Genomic DNA, 24,049 nt, shown 5'->3' with positions numbered 1-24,049 from the left:
TTCATTTGAAACTTTCACAGTTGGTAACTCACATTCAGGCAAAACATTTTTGTATTGCAAGTTTTCTGAAATATGATGATGAAATATGCAAATGAGGTCATATGTACTGAAATATGTGATAAAATCCGTGGTAGCAGATCAAGCATAAATTGCAATAGTAATGGTTCATACATTATACTGATCCTTCAACCCCTCTGCATCACATATTAAAAATCTACTTTCATCAATTCAGTGGAACATACTTTTCCCAAGGTCAAAAGTATCCAATGTTACCCACTGAATGGCAAAATGCATTGGAAATCTGCATCTTCTGACCTTCAAAAAAGTATGTTCCACTAAAGTGATGGAGGTATATTTTTTAGATGTGATGTAGGGTGGATAAAGTATCATTAAAAAGTGTGAATCATTATTTTTGCAATTTGTTTTATGTTTTGCCCGTTGTTGCATAATTTGTCACATATTTAAGTAGATGTGATCTCATTTGCATATTTAATCATCATATTTCAGACAACTTGCAATACAAAAAATCTTTGTCTTTGCTTGAGTAAATTACTGTGAAAGTTTCAAATTATCTCATTGTTTAAAAATTCAGCCTATTCCCCAAGTATCTCCTATATTGTCTCCCTATGGGAAACTGAATGGGAAATCTCCAACTTTAACCTTGAAAAAAAAGTATGTTCCACTAAATATAAAGCTGTAGATTTTTAATATGTTATTAAGACATACCTAGGGATTACAAAAAACATGGAATGATTACTATTGCAATCTGTCACGGGTCAACGCTGGATTGACTGGCCTAATAGCCAGGTCGTAGCCATCTCTCCATAATCTAATGGTGTATTGTATAAATGAGCATGTGTCTGATGCCTGACAGGTACTGGGCATCACTGCGTAACCTGGTGGTGTCCCTCATGAACTCCATGAAGTCCATCATCAGCCTCCTCTTCCTCCTCTTCCTCTTCATCGTTGTCTTCGCCCTGCTCGGCATGCAGCTCTTTGGTGGCAGGTATGGCACTGTTTCTTTTGAAAAAAGGTTTGTACAGTACACTCCTTTGGATTTTTTTTTCTTTTTATTCATTCAATGGCATGCCATTTTTTTGTTCAGCATGAGGGATTGTGACCAAGCTCAGCCACAAAGGTATGGTACTGTTAAAATAACATTAGTGCACTTTGGTAGGGTACTGTTTCCAACGTTAGAGACGGGAAAGCCCCCGCGCACTTTCCACATTTGCAGCATTTAATTGTGAAATTTCGATACGTGTGGAGCACAAAAATGGTACATACAGTACTATATTTCTGTTGTATGTGTTCATCGGACCTGCCAACAAGCTGTGCAATCATGTCCACCTCTCTTCTAAAGAAGCTAGATGTAGTTTACCATGCGGCACTGCGTTTTATTACAAACGCAAACATGAGAACACATCACTGCGCATTGTATGAAATGGTAACATGGACTTCACTATTACTTAGGAGGAAAAGCCATTTCCTCATTTTTATTGTAAAGGCATTGGTGGGTAAACTCCCATCATATATCAATTGTCTGGTGTCACGCCAAACCAGTTCCTATGGCACTAGGTCAGGAAATAAAATTATCTTAAATATTCCTACAGTGCGTACTGAATTAGGTAAGACTTCTTTTAGTTCATATGCCCCACATGTTTGGAATAACCTCCGAAACACATTAAGCTTGGCATCTGTGCCCTCTGTAGAGAGTTTTAAAAATCTTTTAAAAACAACTTTAGTAGAGGAGTGTCACTGCTTTTAAACTCAGTTTTACAGAGGTTTTGTGTGTGTGTGTTTTTTATGTCAGATTTTGTTAGTTTGTTAGTTCTTACTGTTAAGTGCTTGATGGTCTTACCTGTTAGTCTTGTCCAGTGTCTATTTTGTTTGCCCCTATGTCTGATATGTCTTATATCCTTACGTGTGCTTTTTTTTATTTATTTATTTTTAATCTGTTTTATGTCATAATATGCATGTGCCTCCACTGTCTTAATGCCGTCTTGGCCAGGACTCCCTGGAAGAAGAGGTTTCTACCTCAATGGGACCTTCCTGGTTAAATAAAGGTCAAATAAATAAATAAAATAAAATGTACACCTATTCTGCTCTACAAAGGCAAAGTACAGGAACTACATATTTTGTCAAAATTGAGGTTAGAGTGAAATGCTCTTCATTACACCCTTTGTGACAAGCCTTATGGTCCAAATATGCCCCAGTTTAGATATGTTGCGATGTCATATTTGCAGTAACTAGAATACCCAACCTAATACCAAGACTTTCAAGGCATTTTTCAATGTTCAACGTAGTTACTGCGCGTTGCCTTTGTAACGCAGTATATGCAGGCACTTCACACACCAGCCGGGTACACTATGGTTATAAAAAAGCATATTGATTTTGTATTCACAGCTACGGGGAATGGCAGCCAAAACATACTCAAACTCGGCTCATTTTTCGCTCTGACATTTGGCAAATGGGTTTTCAATACCAAATCAGCCATAAAAGAAATGACTGCAACATTTAGAACAGGCTGTTTTGTGCGTTATTATTTGGGAGCATGACAGGCTGCATCATGGGTTGTGTTTTCTGTAATATTTTGCTCTTAGTGGTTGGAGCAGTGCTTCTCGGTTAGTTTGTTTTAAGTGGTTTCTTGGGACCTGGTGAAGACGGAGGCTCCACACCCCCGCGCCCCCTACCCTCCCGCTCTCTGTGAACGCAACCAAAGCGGCGGCAAGATTCAATTGCGGTCGGCACATAGCGGATCGCCTCATTGGGTGTTCTTCTGTGTTCATCCCTACGGGGCTGCTGTGAAAGAGGATGAGGCCTTTTGAGACCAGACACAGCACACACACACTCAATTTATTACAGCAGGAAATATAAAGCCACAGACAGACAACATCCAATTACAAGCGTTTATGAAAAGGAAAATGAAAAAGAAATAAAAAGTCCATCTTCCTACCAGTTAGGAAGAGGTCTTTATACTCGGATGAGGGGGAAATACAGATGCCCCACCCGCCACCCCCTCTCTCATTACCCTCATCTCGTTTCTGTGCAGGTTCATCTTTGAAGACTACACTCCAACTAACTTCGACACATTCCCCGCTGCCATCATGACTGTGTTTCAGGTGAGAAATCGAATCGATTTGTTCTTGTCTGATGCTTAACACTAGAGCAATGTCTGTACAAATATGTATTGTACTAATCACGTGTGTGTTGTTTATAAGGACAGGAATGTTGCTGCTGTAGTAGCTGAGAAATATGTTTTTAGTCGTGTTTGGAATTATTTGATATTAAAACCATAAAACACATTTACACTGTAATGCACAAGATATACATTTCTTTGATAGATAATGTGGGCCATGGGCAATGTTTATCAAGGATAGTGGTAGCATGTGAAAAATAAATTATATGTCGCTGCTGCTGTTGATGACTTTGATGATTTTAATGATGATTTTGGCAATGCCGATGATAATAGTGTGTGTGTGTGTGCGTGTGCGTGTGCGTGTGCGTGTGCGTGTGCGTGTGCGTGTGCGTGTGTGTGTGTGCGTGTGCGTGTGCGTGTGCGTGTGCGTGTGTGTGTGTGTGTGTGTGTGTGTCAGATCCTGACAGGAGAGGATTGGAATGAGGTGATGTATAATGGCATCCGGTCTCAGGGTGGAGTCAAATCCGGCATGTGGTCCTCCATATACTTCATCGTGCTCACGCTGTTTGGAAACTGTATCCTTCACACAGTCAACCACACACACACACATGATCTCAAACACACACACACACACACACACACACACACACACACACACACACACACACACACACACACACACACACACACACACACACACACACACACACACACACACACACACACACAGTTTAATACTTTTAATTGAATCTCATCAGTAGAGCAGCATTACAGATCCAAATAATGGTGGAAGCAAATTTCATAGCAGTCGGTAAGGACTGATCAGAATCATAGAGTCCTGTGCGTTACATTACACTTATGTAAAATAATAGGCCAAGGTCAGAATGGGCAGTTAGATTGAGGCCTCTTAGGGGTAAAGATGGCACCTCCTCCGCCAGATTGCTAAACTACACACACACACACACACACACACACACACACACACACACACACACACACACACACACACACACACACACACACACACACACACACACACACACACACACACACACACACACACGTGTGCATGCTCTCACACACACACACACACACACACACACACACATGGGCGCGCACACACATACAGTGCCCTCCATTATTATTGGCACCCCTGGTTGAGATGTGTTTTTTAGCTTCCAATTATTTTATTTTTTTTCTAAATAATATGGGACCTTAATGGAAAAAAAGAGAAAAATCCAACCTTCAATACAAGTGCATTTATTCAGTGGGGAAAAAATCCCACATAAAGAAATAATTATTTGACATCAAATAATGTGTGTCACAATTATTAGCACCCCTGGTGTTAATATTTTGTACAACCCCCTTTTGCCAACAAAACAGCACCTAATCTTCTCCTATAATGTTTCACAAGATGGGAAAAGACAGAAAGAGGGATCTTCAGCCATTCCTCTTTGCAGAATCTCTCTAAATCATCCAGAGACCTGGGTCCTCTCCTCTGTACTCTCCTCTTCAGCTCACCCCACAGGTTCTCAATGGGGTTGAGGTCAGGGGACTGAGATGGCCATGGGAGGAGCTTGATTTTGTGTCTGGTGAACCATTTCTGTGTAGATTTGACCATATGTTTAGGGTCATTGTCTTGCTGAAAGACCCAGTGACGACCCAGCTTCAGCTTTCGGGCAGAGGGCAACAGATTTTGATTTAAAATGTCCTGGTATTTCAAAGCATTCATGATGCCATGCACCCTAACAAGGTTCCCAGGGCCTTTGGAAGCGAAACAGCCCCACAGCATCACTGACCCACCCCCATACTTCACAGTGGGTATGAGGTGCTTTTCAGCATGCGCATCTTTCGTGGTACGCCAGACCCACTTAGAGTGTTTGTTGCCAAAAAGCTCAATCTTGGTCTCATCTGACCAAAGCACACGGTCCCAGTTGAAGCCCCAATACCGCTTGGCGAACTCCAGACGCTTGCGTTTATGATTGTGAGTGAGGAAAGGTTTTCTCCGTGCATGCCTCCCAAACAGCTTGTTGGCGTGTAGACAGCGCCTGATGGTTGATTTGGAGACTTTGTGACCCCAGGATGCTACCATTTGTTGTAATTCTGTAACAGTGAGCTTTGGAGATCTTTTGATTTCTCTTACCATCCTCCTCACTGTGCGTGGTGGCAAAATAAACTTGGGTCCTCGTCCAGGCTTGTTTACCACTGTTCCAGTTGTTTTGAACTTCTTAATTATTCCTCTCACAGTGGATATGGGCAGCTGCAGTTGAGTGGCAGTCTTCTTGTAGCCTCTGCCTGACCTGTGAAGGTCGACGCACATCTGCCTCACTTGTATGCTGTGTTCCTTTGTCTTTCCCATGTTTAAGAGTGGATAAGAGAAATGGCCTCGGTGTCACGTCATATTTATACCCCAGGGAAACAGGAAGTGCTGAATTACTAATTAAATGTTCCTACATACTCTGGTAAACTTTGTAAACTACTGTAGAAATGACAGAAATGCTTCAATTATATTTATTTCCTGGGAATTGTTAAGGGTGCCAATAATTGTGGAACAGGTGATTTAATGAAAAATAATTATTTTTTAGTCAGGGATGTTTTTATTTTCTTACAATTCATTTGAGTTGAAGGCTACATTTTCCTACAATTTTCAGTGTGACAGTATTCTTCTGCAATAAACACTGAAATTATTTTAAGGCTTTTAACACATCTCAACCAGGGGTGCCAATAATTATGGAGGGCACTGTACACACACACACACACACACACACACACACACACACACACACACACACACACCCATACACCAATTGCTAAAAGAATATTGCCATGGTGTACAATAGCTGTGGTGTTTTGGAGGTTTCAGTGCCATCCTTTACCAGACTGTGACCAGATACCCTCCTCAATGTGTTCTTGGCCATCGCTGTGGACAATCTGGCTAATGCTCAGGAGCTCACCAAGGTACTTTCACCCGCTCCTCCATACTCTGTCCATCTTCCCCTCTCTCCTCCTCCCCCTCTACATCCCCCTCTCTCCTCAGCACTTCTCCAAAGTACATTTCCATCTCCTACATATGAAGAGTTTTATTGCAAAATGACACAAGACAAGTGCCGGTTTTTGACTTTTGCATTTTATTATTGGAAATGACTGTTCAGACGTCCTATCATCTATGTGTCAATCCTTGCCATTCATATTTTATGAGAACATACCTTTTAAAACTACCATATAAAAAATACATTATGCAATGCAATACCATGCCCAATACAAAAATGTCAATTTCCCAAAATGGATATATGTCATTTTACAACGAAGCTCTTCACATCATACTCCTGTTCTCCATCTCACTCCATCTCCCCTTCATCATACTGCAAACCAGACCGATCCCCCTTTCCCCAGTTCTCTCCAGGCAACAGCAGCGTGTCTGGCAGGGAATGCTGGGACAGAATGTGGAGGTCCTGCTTGGTTAGCATGGTGCTCTGTGACTAGGTACGGTAGGATAGTACTAGCTGTAGTAGTTGTAGTTGTAGAAGTAGTACTACTACTGTCTCACCCTTACACTCTGAGCTAACCCTACATTTATCCATGGACTGTAACCAACACTTTGTACCCAATCAACTGTAAGTTGCTTTGGAAAAAAGCATCTGGTAACTGTGTAATTTAAAGGTACACTGTGCAGGAAATGGTCAAATAAGGTACTGCAACTATGCTGCTCATTGAAACTGGGTTGCCTATAGCCAAATTTGATCTTTTTATGAAAGTTTACGAAGTAATAAACTAATATTTTCTAGTATGGCCCAAGTAAAGTCATTTTTGCAGCTGAAAATGGCTATTTCTGGAAATTCAAAATGGCGGACCATGGAGAAAATCCCCCTTTTTATGTGGGAAAAGTGCAATTTATCCAGTCATAATGAATATTTAGAATTTGATGGTGGTGGTAAGTATTCATGAAAGATGTAACATTAGTGAATGGGTAGCATGAACTCTGGAAATAAACAACTAAAAATCTCACACAGTGTACCTTTAAAGCAATAATGTAGTAGTTGCAGTTGTAGTTACATTACATTACATTTAGCAGCTGCTTTTCTCCAAACCAACTTACAAAAGAAGACGCAGTATGCCGTATAAATTGTACAAATCTCTAAATATACATAACATACGAACCTCTTTACTTACCCTGAAGGCAGTTGAGAATGGTGCTCTGTTTTCCTGGTCCTCATGGTGCTGTTCAGATGGCCCAGTCAGCCCAGCCAACACACGCCTCGCAGTGCCCGATCAATAACGCTTCATCCATAAGTAATTAGGCAGTGTTTAACTGTTTTGGAAGCCCTGCGGCCTTACAGTATGTACAATGTAGATTATTGGCCATGCATTTCCCCTTAACTTGGAACTGTTTTAAATAGTTGATTTTAGAAGATACAGCACTATGTGCCATACTGTGTTTGAGATGCCCTTCCTTTTACTATAGAATGAAATATGGAGTCAATCAGAATGTACTACAGTGGTAATACATTCCACCGATAAAGCTTTGAATGTTGTAGTAGTGGAAGAAGCGTTTTTCTTCATGATTTCTTGTCCGTGTTTTCTACTGTAGCATTGATGATGACGATAGTACCACATCAATGACCAGTGATGATTGTACCACAAGCATAGTTACCTATATGAGTTAAGGTAGAACACCTTGGCACAGGTAGAACACATGGTTGGGTTGAGGAACTGTAGTCTTGATACCAGGTGACACACATCATTCCTTAGCCTTTTGTAAAGTGATAAGAGTTAGTGTCCCTCTACCCAGTTCTCTCTCCAGTGTGTGTTTGTGTGACAGGACAGTGTCATTGCTCACTGTATGTACATAGTAAAGCATTGAAAGTCAGTTAAATGTAAAAAAGTTAATTACCCTGCTGCTTTAAGTTTGTAAGTTAACTCAACTCCTTAACTTAACCTTAACTCCACTCAAGGCTTTTTCAAGTTGAGTTAACATACAACAACTTACCTTTTTACGTTTAACTGGCTGCAAAGTTTTACATTTAGCATAATGCATCATGTCGGTGTGTGTGTAACAGGATGAAGAGGAGGCGGAGGCGGCGTTCAACCAGAAGCACGCTCTGCAGAAGGCCAAGGAGGTGGGGCCCATGTCCTCCATGATGTCCTCAGAGTAAGTAGTAGCAGCGCCACCCTATGGGCTGGATACGGCATGACACCTCTTGAGTGCCTGCATAGCACCCTCTATAGGAACCTGATGGGCACGGGGACCACTGCACGGGGACCACTGCACACGGGGACACTATAGGTGGTAGGGATGGGGGGACATGGAGGGTGTTTCACGGACTAACTAACACCTACTAACTTTTTCGTTAATGTGACCTGTTCTCTGTTCACAACCCCTTCACACCTTTATACCCCCACTCCCACATGCATTTGAACCGCCACACATCCAGTTATTATTGTTATAGATCTGCACTGCAGTTTTTGCATTCTATATCATAACTTAATCTGTCTCAGTAACATACACAGCCTAGTCCACAGGTCAGGGTTTGGTAGTGCAGGGACACAATGGGTTGAAGCCACATTACTACTGGAGAGGGAGTCAGAGTAGGGCTGTAAGTTCCAGTGCTTTAGGAGGGCTGAGTGGGAATTAGTTTTGGTCTTAGGGGAACACATTCAGTCGCAATGAAGTTATGATATTTGGTATTTTTGGTCATAAGATGATTGCAGAAGGGTTTTTGTATCCGTTCGGTTCTTCATGGGGTCCAAGGGAGTAGTTGTACTAGTCAGCCACGGGGAGTCGTAGGGGAGTGTTCAACAGATGGACGCCCCCTCCTCCCTACTCACTCCTCTTGGTCCCACCTCCCTCTTCGCCTCCTCCATCCTCTCTGCTCCTCACCTCCCTCCCTCTCCCCATCCCCACCTCATGCCTCCATCCACCCCACTTCCTCTCCTCCTTCCTACCCCCTACTTCCTCTATCCCCCCCTCTCGGTTAATGTTGCAGCAGTGTAATTTGCTGCGACGGGAGCCGTGTGGGTATCCATGGTTACGGGCAGGCTTCTGAGCCTATGCAGGGGATGTGGTGCGAGGATGAGTCTATTATGTTACCATAGAGACCGCTTCAGCTGCCGACGAATCAAAACATTAGAGTCTGGGAGAGAATTCCTTCACCGTCTCATCATCTCCAGCGAAAGGAGGGTTCATTTCCTTTGCTCACTCATTTCCTCGTGATCACATCTCCTCAGAACAGACAGACAATAGGGAGAGGCTAGTCTAGACAGACAGTTTTCTATGAATGTCTCAGGCATTGCCTCAAAATTAACTACTCCTGAAGTGTGGTGGATTCGGGTTAATTGGGCCACCTTCTTTTTCATATAAGCAAATGGCCCAAAGTGGCCCAATTTACCTGAATACATAATTGTGCTGCTTACAGGAAGTGTACATAGCTGCCATGAAGGGCAGTGCAGCTCTGTCTGTTTCACGTGTAATGTATGACATACCAGTGCACTCACTGGTCTCTATGTCGTCCTCACTGTTTGTTTTATTATGGCATTGAGAGAGAGAGAGAGAGAGAGAGAGAGAGAGAGAGAGAGAGAGAGAGAGAGAGAGAGAGAGAGAGAGAGAGAGAGAGAGAGAGGGAGGGAGGGAGAGAGAGATCGAACTTAGCACCTCTACTGCTGTAATAAAATCTGTCCAGGGAAACGCTTGAGACAAATGGGCAGAGAAACAACCAATCTGTAGCCGACTTCAAATGAGAACCAATCAATGAGGCATCGATCCTGGCATGAGGACTGAAACGTTGTTAAGGCACATAGAACAAGGGGGAGAGGGAATAACGGAAGAGTTGCCACCTGTTGACTCATAGTATGAGATGAGCTGGTGTGTCTGTTACTCCTATGCAGAATGGCACTGAGAATAAGACGGTTTGTAGGTTTGTGAAGTATTTGGACAGCCGTGATGTAATGGTTTGGTAGGCTGTTGTTATAGGCCCAGAGGCCGGACATGAAGGCAAGATGGTGTAGTGTGATGTTTCAGTATGACTAGGGTGCATTGACTCCTGAGGAGGGGCATAGTGTGGGTAAGGGTGGGGGGCCAGGCACATGGGGCCAGAGGATGGCACGCTGGACAGGTGAATTAAGCATGAACAGACTGATACTCTGAATAGGTGTTTGCAGCATGAACTCTCAGGTGGACCCTGTACACAGGTACCTTGATTAGTGGATTGCAGCATGCACACCCAGGTCAGCTTGGATAGGTGTTTGGAAGCATGCCATTCTGGACAGATGTTTTTTTCAGGCATGCCAGACTATGAGTGAGAAACCACCGCATGACACTCAGTCGCATGACACTCTCCATCACCTGGCATGTTGTATCTCCACACATGCAAGCACATACACACACATTATACACAGAAATCGACACGCACGTACATTGCGATGCGCGCACTACTGTGAATGTTAACCTTTGGGTCTATCTTGTCTCTACTAAACCTATGTTGATGCTTTTGCCAATTGACCACCATTTTTACATGTTCTCTTTCTATGTCACGTTCCTTCAAAATGTCAAATGTCATGTTCCAGTTTTTGATATAGACAAATGTTGTTGGTGTTGCATATGTTGATGTTGCTCTAACTGTATCTAATACTGCTACCATCTTGTTGTCCTGTGAAGCTTTGCCTACCCTCAGACACAGACCAAAATGATTAGCCACATTCCTTGACCGACTATGACCAAAAGGTCACTTTTGACCAATGACCCATAGAACTGACCCATAGAACAGTTCCCTTTAACCTTTCAGACCTGTCACCTAATGTTGCCTATACTGTAATTTACTGTACTTTAGAACCTCAGTTGTGACACAATAAACAACCAAAACAAGCAATTGAGAGATTGAGTCAAGCCGTGATTGGCTAAGGCATTTAAAAGAAACGTCCCTGATTGGCTGGCCGCCCTTTTGGACTGTGTCGCAGGGCCCTTGTTTTGTCCTGTTGAGTTCCCAGAAGCACTAATGTCTTGTTTTCGACCGAACGCTCATTGATAACGGACCTCACAAGAGTGCGGGTGCGAGGAGCAGTAAGTAGACTGTTATGTCAGTTCATTCCTATTATCACGCTGGTCACTTTACACAGTAAGTTTGGCAGTGTTATTACAAAACGTAGACAGTAGGAAGGAACAAATTCACTCTATAGAAGCGTGTTGAATGTAACCCTCTTTGTGTTGAAAATGCAGAGTTGTATTAAGTAGAAGTACTCTTACAGATGTAATTACAATACTTGTAGTATGATATTACAAATGTTGAAACTATGTACTATCATTCCACTAGTGTTGCTATTTAATCTGTAAGTGTACCTTTGATCCTTCAAGTGTTGAATTAGCAGTGCGAAATTTGCTGTGTACTCCCATGGCCCAGGCACCTCACCTCTGCTTGCCATACTTTTCTTTTCATCCCTTTACTGCTTCACCCACTACGTTGATCGCTCCCTTCTTTCCTTTCTTTCCTTCTTCTCCTCTCTTTCTCTTTTCTGTCCACTTCCTGCTCTTGCTCTCTTCTCTTGGGTGTTAACATTTGATGTTGGCCTTGTGTCTGTCTCTGTCCCTGCCTTCTTTTGCGTTTTACTCATACTACTCTCTCTCTCTCTCGTCCTGATTTGCCATTCCTCACTGAGCAATGCGTATGATGATGATGATGATGAATGTATTTATTCTGCGTTGCAGAGTCTATGTATATGGAGCTGGGCACTGACTATAGATTTTGGGGTTCCATTCATTGGCAAATCAGACGCATACAACACTGAGACTGAGACACTTGGTTCCTTGATTACAATACATACACAAGCAGGCAACGTGAACCACATTTGAGTTTTAATTGTTTGGCACATGTTATTTACCAAGACACTAATAATCAATCTAATTTCAGTTGCACTTCTCAGAATGAAATCTTTTGTCAGTGTGCACATCCGTGAAGGAAACTACAGAGTGTGGCGTATCCTCATTTTTGTTGTAAATTAGTTACGACAAGCATGAGTAAGCTTTTTCAAAAATAAAAATTTGACTACTCAAATGTAATCTCTTTGATCAAGAGTAAGTCTGGTGGATTCATGCATTCAGTGGTAACTATCAAATATCACGAAAATGTAAATCACAAAATGGGATTTGTGTGTGTGCATGTGCGTGTGCATGTATATGTGCTGATGATGTGTTATTGCCTGGTGTGTGTGTGTGTGTGTGCGTGTGCGCGCGCGCGCGCGCGTGTGTGTGTGTGTGTGTGTGTGTGTGTGTGCGCGTGGTGTATGGCCGTTCTGATTGTGTGTGTGTGTGTGTGTGTGTGTGTGTGTGTGTGTGTGTGTGTGTGTGTGTGTGTGTGTGTGTGTGTGTGTGTGTGTGTGTGTGTGTGTGCACTTGCGTGCGTGTTTGCCCATGCAAGTGTCTGTGTGCGCGCGTGTGTTAGTAATGATCATTCCCTGCCTATACTAACTCTCTCTCTCCCTCTCTGTCTCTCTCTCTCTCCGCAGCCGGAGGAGGAGGCCTTACCTGTACCGGCGCCGCGCCATCCACCGCGGCCGTCCCGCCTTCTCATTGGAGGAGGCCGAGCGGCTGGCGGGCAACCTCAGCACGCGGCGCGACTTCTCCTTCTCCTCCTCTGCCTCCTTCATGTCGCGCCGCGACTACTCCTTCACCTCTACCACCTCTTTCATGTCCAGGCGCGAGCGCCGGCGCCGAATGACCATGTCCGTGTGGGAGCAGCGCACCAGTCAGCTGCGGCGCCACCGCCAGACGTCCAGCCGCGAGGCCCTGAAGCCCGGCGACGACAACAACCATCTCAGCGAGCCGCCACACCTGCGCTCCGGCCTGCTCTCCCCCGGAGGAGGGTCTCTGCGCCTGCCGCACCCGGTCATAGCTCCCATCGTGGCCGCCGGAGGCGTGGCGGATAGCGGGGCCTCCAGCACGGCCGTTGCCGCAGCCGCCTCTATGAACCTGGCACTGGGGGGAAACCCGCTAGCACTGCCCGAGCCTCCGCTGAGCGTTCCTGAACCACCGCTGCCCATGGACCTGCCCTTACCTGTGTCAGTGCCCGACCCGCCGGTGGTGGTGGATATGTCTAGTCCTGAGAGAGGGGGTTCCGGGGAGGAGAGGCTGAGGGAGGAGGGGGAGGATGGGGATGAGAAGCAGGGGAATGAGGGGGTAACTAACCACTGGCACCACCACCCCCCAGACAAACGGAGGGTGAACGGGCAGCTGAGGGAGAGGGCTATCCGCAAGGCGCGCCCCCCCTCGGCTGACATGCTGACCCCAGACATGGGCATGCTGGAGAGGAGGGCGCGGGAGAAGCAGGGGGAGAGGGCCAGGGAGGGCCGTAGTCGTAGCTATAGCAACACCCGTAGTCGTAGTCGGTCCGTCAGCAGGGAGAGACGAGCGCAGGATGCGGCAGCCGAGGATAGGCATCATCAGGATCACCATGACAACAACTCCAACGAGCACAGGTGAACTTCACATGACACTACATATGGCCAGTGGTTCCCAACGGGAACCCTCTTTTGGACTGAAAGAAATACTCATTGGACCCTATCTCCTAGTTCAGTGGTTCCCAACCTATGGGTCAGGACCCAACCTATGGGTCGCCAAAGATCCACAGAGGGTCGCGAAGCCCTCTTGATTTTAAGGGGTTTAATTTTAAATACCATATATAGCCCATGTTGAAGAAGTGACAAAGCATTTGACTAATATATGCATAGAAGCAACAACATGTAAGTGCTGCATTATTTGTTCTATAGTTTACCGAAGATGAATTGAGGAATAAAATAATGTCTCTCCTTCTGTCTCTCTGTCTCTCTGTCTTACTCTCTCTCTCCCTCTCTGTCTCACTCTCTCTCTCTCTCTCTCTCTCACTCCCTCTCCCTGCGCTCTCTCTCCCTGTTCTCTCTCTGCTCTCTTTGTTCTCTGCCTACCCAACCAGCAGGCAGACGGAGCTCTCTGCCTTCCCCGACTTGCTGTCCACCACGCCTGAGTCCACTTCGCCCCGCATCAGGAGGAAGGAGGAGTCCCCCCCTCCTGACCCCCTGCACCCCTCGCCTGACCCCTCGGAGAGCACCAAGGGTGGTAGCGGTGGGGGAGAGGGTGAGGGTCAGCAACCCTTAACGGACCCCCCTTCCCTGGGCCAGGACATAGACAAGTCCCCCCTGGGCAGCAGCATCATCATCGAGGTGACAGACACCCAGACGAACACGCTGTCTCTGGAGCTGACTGCCCTCACCGGTACATCACCTTGACCTTTCACCTTTGGTCTTCTTCATACATACCGTAAATGGTTGTGTAGCCCCATAATGCACGCTGTTCCAGCCGTGGAACATTGTAATAGTCATTGAAAAGTTAGCTACCATAGTACTACACTACTATGACATAACACAAGGCCTTAAGTAACGCACTACATCTTGGTCCTTGCCATTCTTATAACAACAAATTTATAACGCCGTGTCTTACTGGGCGAATTCCTTCAATCATTGTTTCTGGAAGTCAGGATTTGATTTTAACAAAAAGGTTGCGCCTGAAGAGTTTGACATGGATGGAAGAGTTTAACATATTTTCAGTCTCTTTAAAAAAAAAAACTTAAATACAGCACAGGGGTAAAAGCATGTTTAGAGTATTTTTGCTGCTGTCAAATGTTTAAAAAAAAATCAAGTTCGGCCTGAAAGCCTTGCATTGTAAAGCTGGATCATACTTTCAGTTTGAAGGTGATGACATGACATGGCATTAACGTAGTCAAAGAGGCACAACGCTCTCTGCTCGACAGACAGCTTTGAAAGAGTCAGACCGTTGCGTAAAACATTTCAGTGTTCGATCAGGCAACGTAGCTCCGAGTTTCAGGGATGTAGACATAACCTAGTTTGACCTGTTGTTACATACTGCCAATAGAATATCTACTGCAGTATATAGATAAAGATGACTCACTGGTTGGCTAGGTTGAAGTGTTTTTTTTTGCTGGATGTGCGCACTTTCCACTACACTCTGGCTAGGTTGAAGTGTCCATGAAAAGATAATGAAACCCAAACTACTCCTGGTGTGCATGGTGGGCTGTAGCCTTCACAACCTGTTTCTGAATAGATGAATGCAGGGGTGGACTGGCAGTATGGCATACCGGGCATTTTCCCGGTGGGCCGACGCCCCTCGAGGGCCGATGCCCCTCTTTTAAAAAAAAAAAAAAAATTTTTTTTTTTTTTTTTTTTTTTACAAAAGAGACCGGCGGCCCACGGTGTCATGTTGACGGCCCTCGGCCAGGGCGGTTCTAAGGGGTGGCAGGGGGTGGCATTTGCCAGAAATATGATATGCCAGCCCAGGAGCTCCCTCAGATATAATAGACTCAAGCCCCGAAAAAAACGCGTAATAGCGAACGAAATCGCTAATAGCGGTTCAACAAAACATCGTTTTCCCCACACACACTCTTTGATGCATGTTTGTATAGACATCATGGCTGTGAACTGGCACATGTGGGGTACCATTCGAAAGCTTACATTCTCCTCTTTCCAGTGGTATGCATGATATTCAGTTGATGTACATTACGACAACACTAACACATAGAAGCAGATGTGTGCTTTTATAGGCCTATCCTGAGGAAGACAAAGTCTCAGAGACAATGCACTGTATTTCATTCTTTTAGTTTTCCTTTTCCAAATTGAATGTGTACCAATGAAGATTTGTAAGTATATGCCTATGCTCTATAGTCCATGTGATAAATATATAGATTTGTTATGATAGGCTAAATGGAGATTAATGGTAAACTTTATGGTTAATTCCTGAGACTTCATTTTATATTCCTCCTGTACATTCTGCTCATTTTTAAGGCCAAAATATTCACTGGCATGTGCTAATTGCTGTCTTTGTGGTGGAATGGTGCTGTCTGTGATTCTGTAGAGTAGCCAGTGAGTAGCCACTAAGCATATTATTGTTACTACCAATAAATATTTCAAGAACACACCTCTGTGGTTGGGCTGGTGGGGTTGTCATTCAAGTGTAAAGAAATCCTGAACACTGTCCATTCCACCAACAAACTTTAATACAACATTTCTGTGATCTGAACTTCTTCAGAAAAAGTTTGTTGTAGGAATGGACAGTGTGCAGGATTTCTTTACACCTGAATACCAATAAATATACATTTGAATATTAAGTTTAAGTATTGTATTATTTGTAGTTAATAATTTATCCCTCTGTTCTTGTCTTGTCAAGCCAGACTGTTGAGGCAGAAGTTAAATATTTTTGCCTCCCAGACTGTACATTGCAAACCTTTTTAAACCACTATCTGAAGCAAGACACTCCAAACCCAATAGTGAAGGTCTACAGTACGTATGTGCCTAACATTAGAATAAGTATGTGCCCCCTCTCTTTGTGTGTGTCCAAGGAGCTGACTTGACTGAAGGGTGCAGATAAGGGCAGTTCATCCCCATCTGTTAGGGGCTCTCTTCTCTCAACTTCCAGGTTTTCTGCCAGCTTACATGACCAATTCATAGATTCATTTTACATAAACAATTGAACGTGAGATCACTGCACGTATAGTGGAGTTTTTTGGTACCTGAAAGAGAGGGATTTTTCCGTTAGAAGACATTAGTTACGTCAATTTAATGGCGGCGCTCCGCTAATTATCGGTATGTGGGGCCGGTCTGAGGCAAAAAATGCCCGGGCCATTTTGTTGTCCCAGTCCAGCCCTGGATGAATGTGAGGCATTTCAATGGAGAGCTTCAAGAACTCAGTGGACTGTAGGAGTGAAATGCATCAGTGCACTCAATTTAGTATTTATTTTGTCATACTCCGAGTCCTGGTGTAGTTCAAGGCAAGCTGTGTGCTCATGGTGTTTTGGAACAGGCTGTTGCACTGAAAAGCATATTTTGTGGAAAAAAATATTGTGCTATATTAGCTGTTTATTTTCAACCGTGAACATATCGTCTGATATTTTTATTTATTTAACACTTTGGCGAAGCTGTGTACTCTTCAGACCTCACAGCAGATGGTGTAAAGCTGCGATCGATCCTGTTTGGCTGCTTTTATTCCGTGTTTGCTGTAGCATCATCCTGATACTTATTAATAATTCAACACCACACTGCTTTTATTTTTCAACAAACATCAGGCTCAAATGATCTGATCTCTCAGCGGAAACATTATGTAGATTAAAGACTTACTTGATGGTTAAAGAAGGGCCCCCTGACAACAATAGGCACAACACATTTGCAGTGACTTTGATAAAAGAACACATGCTAATATTTTAAACAGGGCTAGCATAATGCTCTACTCTCCATAGCCAAAACAATGGGTACTACGTAAGCTACATATTTGTCATAGGTGAATATGTTGTCTTAATATTAACTTCATGACATCTATTTTGTCCTATTACCAAATTTCACTATCACTGTATGCCTAAACGTTTTGTTTTGTTACTAATATGTCTCTGGTCACTGATGTTGCTGCTCGAAGACATACTGTGCTCTAGTCAGCCACCTATACAACCATCTGTTACAGATCATTGTTTGCACTGTAACTGTTGAACAGATGGACAGATATAGACCACGTTATCTTGTAGCCCTGTCTATTTTTATGTTTTGTACTGCAAGTCACGACCAAGATATACTGTGACTGGAGAACACGAGTGAAGAGATGATGATGATGATGATGATGATGATGATGATGATGATGATGATGATGATGATGATGATGATGATGATGTGTTTGCCGTCATGTCCTTGACTGTTGTTGCAACCACAGGTCCCAATAAAGACGTGGAGTCTGCTGGTAAGCTGGGGAAGGAGGAAGAGGAGAGGGACAAAGCCCCCACTCCCAACAGCATGTTCATCTTCAAACCAAACAACCCGTAAGATCCCCTTCACGCCCCCTTTATGACTCTGTTCTCTTCCTTTCTTTCTTTCTTTATTTATTTTTTCTTTATTTATTCATTTTGGTAACACTTTATAATAAGTACCCCTTTTTAGGCATTACTTAAGGGTTAGTTAAGCCTTATTTTACCATTCGTTAACCCTTAGTGAATCACGAGTTAATCATTATGTAAGTATTATTTCTCATTTCCTAACTGTTATCTACTACCGTTAGTAAATGGTTAGTGTGTGCTGATGTAACGGTTCGCTAAGCAAAGTTAAACCTTAGTTAATCCTTATTTTTAAAATTAATTAACCCTTAGTGAATCACGAGTAAGTCGTTATGTATGTGTTATTTCTCATTTCTTAACCATTAACTAATACCGTTAGTAAATGGTTAGTGTGTGCTGATGTAACTACTCGCTAAACAAAATTAAGCATTAGTTAACCCTTAGTGAATCACGAGTCAGTCATTATGTATTTCTGTGAAATTATTAAGTACTGTTAATTAATCATTCGTCTATGGTGATTTAACTTTCTGATAAGCATTAGTAAACCATCATTAAAATGTCTGATAACCCATCTTTATTTATGAAAAAAACATTATCTCTTTGTTGTCTCCTACCACCTAACCATTAACAAGTACTATTAGGCATGTATGGTAACGGTTTGTAAACTCTTGCTTTAGCATCAGTGAAGTCTTATTTAACCCTTTTGTAATGGTTAGTGTGTGATGACTGGTAGCATGGCAAACAGTAGGCCTAGGCCTAAGTTGAGGCTCTTGTGACTGCCCCTCACGGATGTTTCTGGACGTTAACAAATGACTTGTTAAGCGTTGCTTATGCATTATCAAGGAATTACGAACCATTACTTAAGTATATCTGGGGAACTGATCTAAAGTGAAAACCTTTCCATGCTTTCCAAAAACGTTAACAAATGACTTCTTAAGCATTGCTTATGCATTATCAAGGAGTTAAAACTCATTAAGTAAGTATATCTGGGGAACTGATCTAAAGTGAAAACCTGTTATGTCTTTACAACACATTAACGAATGACTTGATAAGCATTGCTTATGCATTACCAAGAAGTTTCAACGCATTACTAACGCATATCTGGGGAACTTTTTAAGTGAAAACCTTTCCATGCTTTCCGAAACACTAACAAAGGACTTGGTAAGCATTGCTTATCCATTATCAAGGATTTATAACCCATCACTTAGCTATATCTGGGGAACTGTTCTAAAGTGAAAACCTTTCCATGCTTTCCGAAACTTTAACAAATTACTTGATAAGCATTGCGTAAGCATTATCAAGAAGTTTCAACGCATTAATAACGCATATCTGGGGAACTTTTTCTGTGAAAATCTTTCCATGCTTTCCAAAACATTAACAAATGACTTGATAAACGTTGCTTATGCATTATCGGTAACACTTTATTTTAGGGATACATTTATTACCACTAATACATACAATATTAATGCCTATGTAAGTAACTTGTAAGGCATGTACTAAGCAAAATAAGACAGTTGTTAAGCATGTATTCACAAATGTCTTGTTCTTGCCCAATTAGGGATTTATTACTAATATAACGTTAGTAAGGACCAGTAAGCCTATATTTCTATTTATTCGTAAGTAGTAAGTGGCAGAATACAATGTGTATAAGCTCCGGACACACTGTGTGAACAAACCCTGAACAGTGTGAAAACAGATGCGGAATAAGGGTCCCTATTCTAAAGTGATGCATTGCTCACCCCAGATGGCTTAGGGCCCCCACTACTAAAGTCCACCTCTTTACCTAGAGCCCCCACACCACCTAGCCCCTATGCCTATGGCCGAACCACACCAGGGAGGATGTCAGTGCACATCATCCCTCCCACTCGGGTCATATTGCTTAATTCTCACTGCTTCAGCTGAGACATCCAGTTTTCTCTTAATCATATCAATGTAGATAGGGTAACAGGAGCTGTTATATAGCAAGGATTGAATGTACACTTGTCAATGGTGGTGGGTTGGTGAGATGTTTTTTTTTCATGTACCACTGAGTTTTAATTGTAAAAAACCCAAAATAAATGCAGAACATAAGAATATTAATTTTGAAGCGAAAATAAACTTTTCTTTTGTGATAATTAAGTTAATGTTTGAGAACATTAGCTTCAAGAAGTGCAGTGTATGATGGGTACACAATCTAGGCCAACAGACAACCTACCCAGCTCTGAGCCTACCTATGTCCTTAGCTCCTCCCCTCACTCGTGCAATTTCATTGCTAACCAAACAATTTGCCATGTACGTAACAACAGAACTATTATCATTGCTGCATTGGCCATGCATTGCATTTCTGACTAAGGGCGTACCCATCATGCACTGCACTTCTTGGAGCTAAGTTTCTCAAACATTAACTTATTTATCACAAAGGAACAGCTTAGTTTCGCTTCCAAACTGTTTCTCGTTGTTATTATAGTCTGCATTTATTGTAGTGGAGCAATTACCTCAAACAATCTTTCACATCAAATTTGGTTCAGAGGTGCTTCAGACCCTACCATTTTAGAAAAGGTCGCTATCCAGGTGAAAAAACAAAATGGCGGCCATTTTCCAAGATGGCCGCCAATTGAACTGCTTTTAAATGGCTTTTATGTATATTTTGATCGACTGATCATATTTTGAATATCTTTGTATGGAAATATATTGTGTTGAGCATGGAAAATTCAATGATACACTCAAAAAAGATATTGACAATTAGAGTATTTTCATAATTACATATAAATAAACTAACACTCACTGAATGATTGTAAATATTACAAAAACAGAAGTAGGCCTATAATGATTACATGTTTGTTGTTTGGGAAACCTCTGATGCACATGATGTTGGATTAGTTATTTTTAGTCCTCACATTTGCAGGAACATAACTGTGTACAGTTGAGGCTAAAGAAATAGCATTTGTATCTTCCTCGGCAGTCAGTCTTGCATCCACATTTTGTCAGTTGCTGGCAACTCTATACAATTGTAGGAAGCTTTGACCAGAGAACTTTCCAGGCCTCACCATCTTTTTGCCACCCCCAGTTGGCAGGGCTTTCAATTTGCATTTTGCACACAGTATCCCGGCCCCATATACAGGCAGTTTGGCAGCGGACCGTTTAACATGATGGACAAGGGATGCACTTGTCGGTGGAATGGCATCATAGGATCTTTGTTTCCGAGCAAACAAGTCCTCATCAACCTTGTCTGTTGTGCTGTTCTTGTCATAAATATTGATGACAAACCTCTCAAGAAGCTTCAGGTCAGTATCTTCAATTACTTCTGGGTATGAACTGAGCTTTTGGAAGACACGAGTCACTTCAGGGCAGACGTTGCCATGCTGTTTTCTTGCCTTTGCTATGGAAAGCTGATACAACATCACAGCCAGTGAAAGAATGGAAGGACATCATGCTTTTGGATTTCTCTGGCCCAAGATTCAACACCATGTCTTAAAATTGGCAGCCACCTGATGGAATGACCATGGCCGAATTCGATCCACATCATCTCTAATCCTGCATCCTGGAGAATTGCAAAATTGCTGACTGCAACACTGCAATACCACCTCCTCCACCCAATCTTTATATATCTAACCTGATAGGCAGCAGGTTGATCTCTTGAAATTGTGGTATGTTTGTGGCTAACATGGAATAGCCATCAGAACTACAGCTGTAATGGGTAGGGGAGCCTTCAACTCCTCTTTTGTATCTTTCTGACAGAGGCAGCACTTCTTCCAGTCTGTTTTAGTAGTCAAGTCAAGTCGGTTTTATTGTCAATTTCTTTACATGCACTGGTCATACAAAGAATTGAAATTACGTTTCTTACTTCTCATGCAGACATTGAGATAGACTTTAGGTGTGGACTTAGGCAATTAGACATACATGTAGACAGTACACATGCATTACACCTAGAGTACCTATACAATACCCTTACAGACATATAAAGTGCAAGACTGGGCAACAGCAGACATACATAGAACATGTATTAAGAAGAGATATTGTTGTGCATTTTCAGTTATGTCCTATTGTGACGATTCTGATATGGTGATAGTAGCATTGTGAAATAATAATACATATAAAGTAAGCAATTGTAATGTGCAATATTTACAACTATAGTTGGTGGCTAGTTTTCCAGTACAGTCATTAAGTAACAGGCATGAAGCAGCAGCAACATGTGTGTGTATGTTTGTGTGTGCTTTTGAGTTAGTTCAGTGCTGTGTGTGTGTGTATGGTTTTTTTTTTAAGTTAGTGCAAGTAGAATGTGCAATCACAATTCAGTGTTGAGGGGGGGCTATCAGTGATACGAGGGCGGGTTAAGAGTTCAGCATCCTGATTGCTTGGTGAATGAAGGTGTGGTGGTATGGGAGCGGAGGCACCTATACCTCTTTCCAGAGGGCAGGAGACTGAACAGTTTGTGTGCAGGGTGACTTATGTCCTTGGTGATCATCAGTGCTTTTCGGGTGGGGCGGGTGGTGTAAATGTCCTGCAGGGAGGGAGTGGCGCTCCAATGATCTTCTATGCTGTGTATACAATGCGCTGGAGTGTCTTCCTGTTTTGCTCTGTGCAACCTCCTCCCCACACTGTGTCACACAGCTGATCAGGATGCTCTTGATGGTTCCTCTGTAGAATGCTGTCATGATGGAGGGTGTAGCACTTGCCTTCTTCAGTTTGCACGAAAAGTAGAGGCGCTGTTGGGCCTTCTTCGCCAGTGATGATGTGTTTGTGGTCCAAGAGAGGTCGTCACTGATGTGCACTCCAAGGAATTTTGTGCTGCTCACTCTCTCCACAACATCATTGTCGATGGTCAGTGATAGCAGTTGTTTTTGGCCCCTCTGAAAGTTGACAACAATCTCCTTGGTCTTGGTCAGGGTGATTGAGGTATTGTTCCCGACACGTACTGCAGCTCAATGGATTTTTAGCAGACATCTTGTGTAATACGGTTAAAGGCCGAGGGTCTATCCTTTTACCACCCAACCGTTCAAATTATCAAAGCACATTGAGATATGGGACTACAAGGTTAAGTCATCTTCTGCCCTAGCTGGGCTCCGCCCTACTGGTGACGCAACGCCTTCGGCTCAGCTACACACAGTAGGGCCAGGAGCTTGCTCTTTCCCGCTACAGCGGGATCTCCACCCACTTTGTCTGGAACCAATCAACTGAGCATTTCCAACCGTCCTGGGTAGAGATGTGTTCAAGGCAGTGACGTGGTTTAAGCAGAGACTTTCTATTGGGCTAAGAAATGTTTGGTTTAAACTTCGGCACAGCCCTCAACCAGTAGCAAGCCGAGGGAGGCGGGTTAACCAGGCCATGGAAACAAAGTTCGTCCTGTATGGAAACGCTAATCGTTATAGTCCTGGACAGACCAGAATCGCGGTACGCGATCTGAAGTCTATGAAAATCAGGCAACTTCTGCCCTACACCCAGCCCGATCGTTCATCCAGTGTCATTTAAGTCCCATGCAATCTGTACACTAACCGTGTAACTGAAGCCCCGTTACCCTTGGCTCGGCTCTCCCGCGCTGGCACATCCTGTCAATTCAGGTGCGGCTATCTAACTAAATTTCTAACTACACTAACTACATTTCTAATTAAGCTATATACAGGGTCTTATTGGATAGCCTATGGGAGACTATAAATACTAACAACTAAAGTGAGTATACTAAAGAGTAAACTACAACTACAGCTATTGTACCACAAGCCAACACTGAACCCCATGCTGAGTCTCACAGCAGTGATGTCACCAGTGTGCCCTTGTTGTGCTATAACATCACTCTAATACAGAATGTAAACAAAATTGTTTTTACGACATTGTATTCCAACAGTGATGGCAAGGTTAGTATGTATTATTGAATACCTGCTATCGGACAGCTGTATGTCATAAATGTGCATTTTCAGTCATGTAAGTGCTGCCATTTTGAAAAGTGGTGGCCATTTTGTGATGAAATAATGATACTATGAATTTGTCCTGGTCAGAATGCATACATTTTAATATTTCCATCACTCAGATATCTTGATTACTTGGTATTCTAAGAAGAAAACAGCTTTTTTCACCTTTAATGAGGCGGCCATCTTGA

At 43.0% G+C, this 24,049-nt stretch overlaps 1 protein-coding gene across 1 annotated transcript in view; it reads left to right on the top strand.

The window, feature by feature from the left end:
* The window catches only part of LOC134451589 (voltage-dependent R-type calcium channel subunit alpha-1E), a 267,141-nt gene that overhangs the window by 192,827 nt on the left and 50,265 nt on the right, over positions 1-24,049 (top strand). Inside the window, exons 16-24 of the mRNA XM_063202094.1 lie at positions 875-1,006; positions 3,050-3,119; positions 3,594-3,711; positions 6,027-6,094; positions 8,194-8,285; positions 12,629-12,735; positions 12,787-13,597; positions 14,071-14,369; positions 17,862-17,967. Of these exons, the coding sequence (XP_063058164.1) occupies positions 875-1,006; positions 3,050-3,119; positions 3,594-3,711; positions 6,027-6,094; positions 8,194-8,285; positions 12,629-12,735; positions 12,787-13,597; positions 14,071-14,369; positions 17,862-17,967 (1,803 nt within the window). The remainder of the gene's footprint in view (positions 1-874; positions 1,007-3,049; positions 3,120-3,593; positions 3,712-6,026; positions 6,095-8,193; positions 8,286-12,628; positions 12,736-12,786; positions 13,598-14,070; positions 14,370-17,861; positions 17,968-24,049) is intronic.

Source organism: Engraulis encrasicolus, chromosome 6 (assembly GCF_034702125.1).
Source record: "Engraulis encrasicolus isolate BLACKSEA-1 chromosome 6, IST_EnEncr_1.0, whole genome shotgun sequence".
NCBI classification, from domain to species: domain Eukaryota; kingdom Metazoa; phylum Chordata; class Actinopteri; order Clupeiformes; family Engraulidae; genus Engraulis; species Engraulis encrasicolus.
Note: the sequence above shows the minus strand (reverse complement) of the source record. Positions and strands in the feature narration are given on the sequence as shown.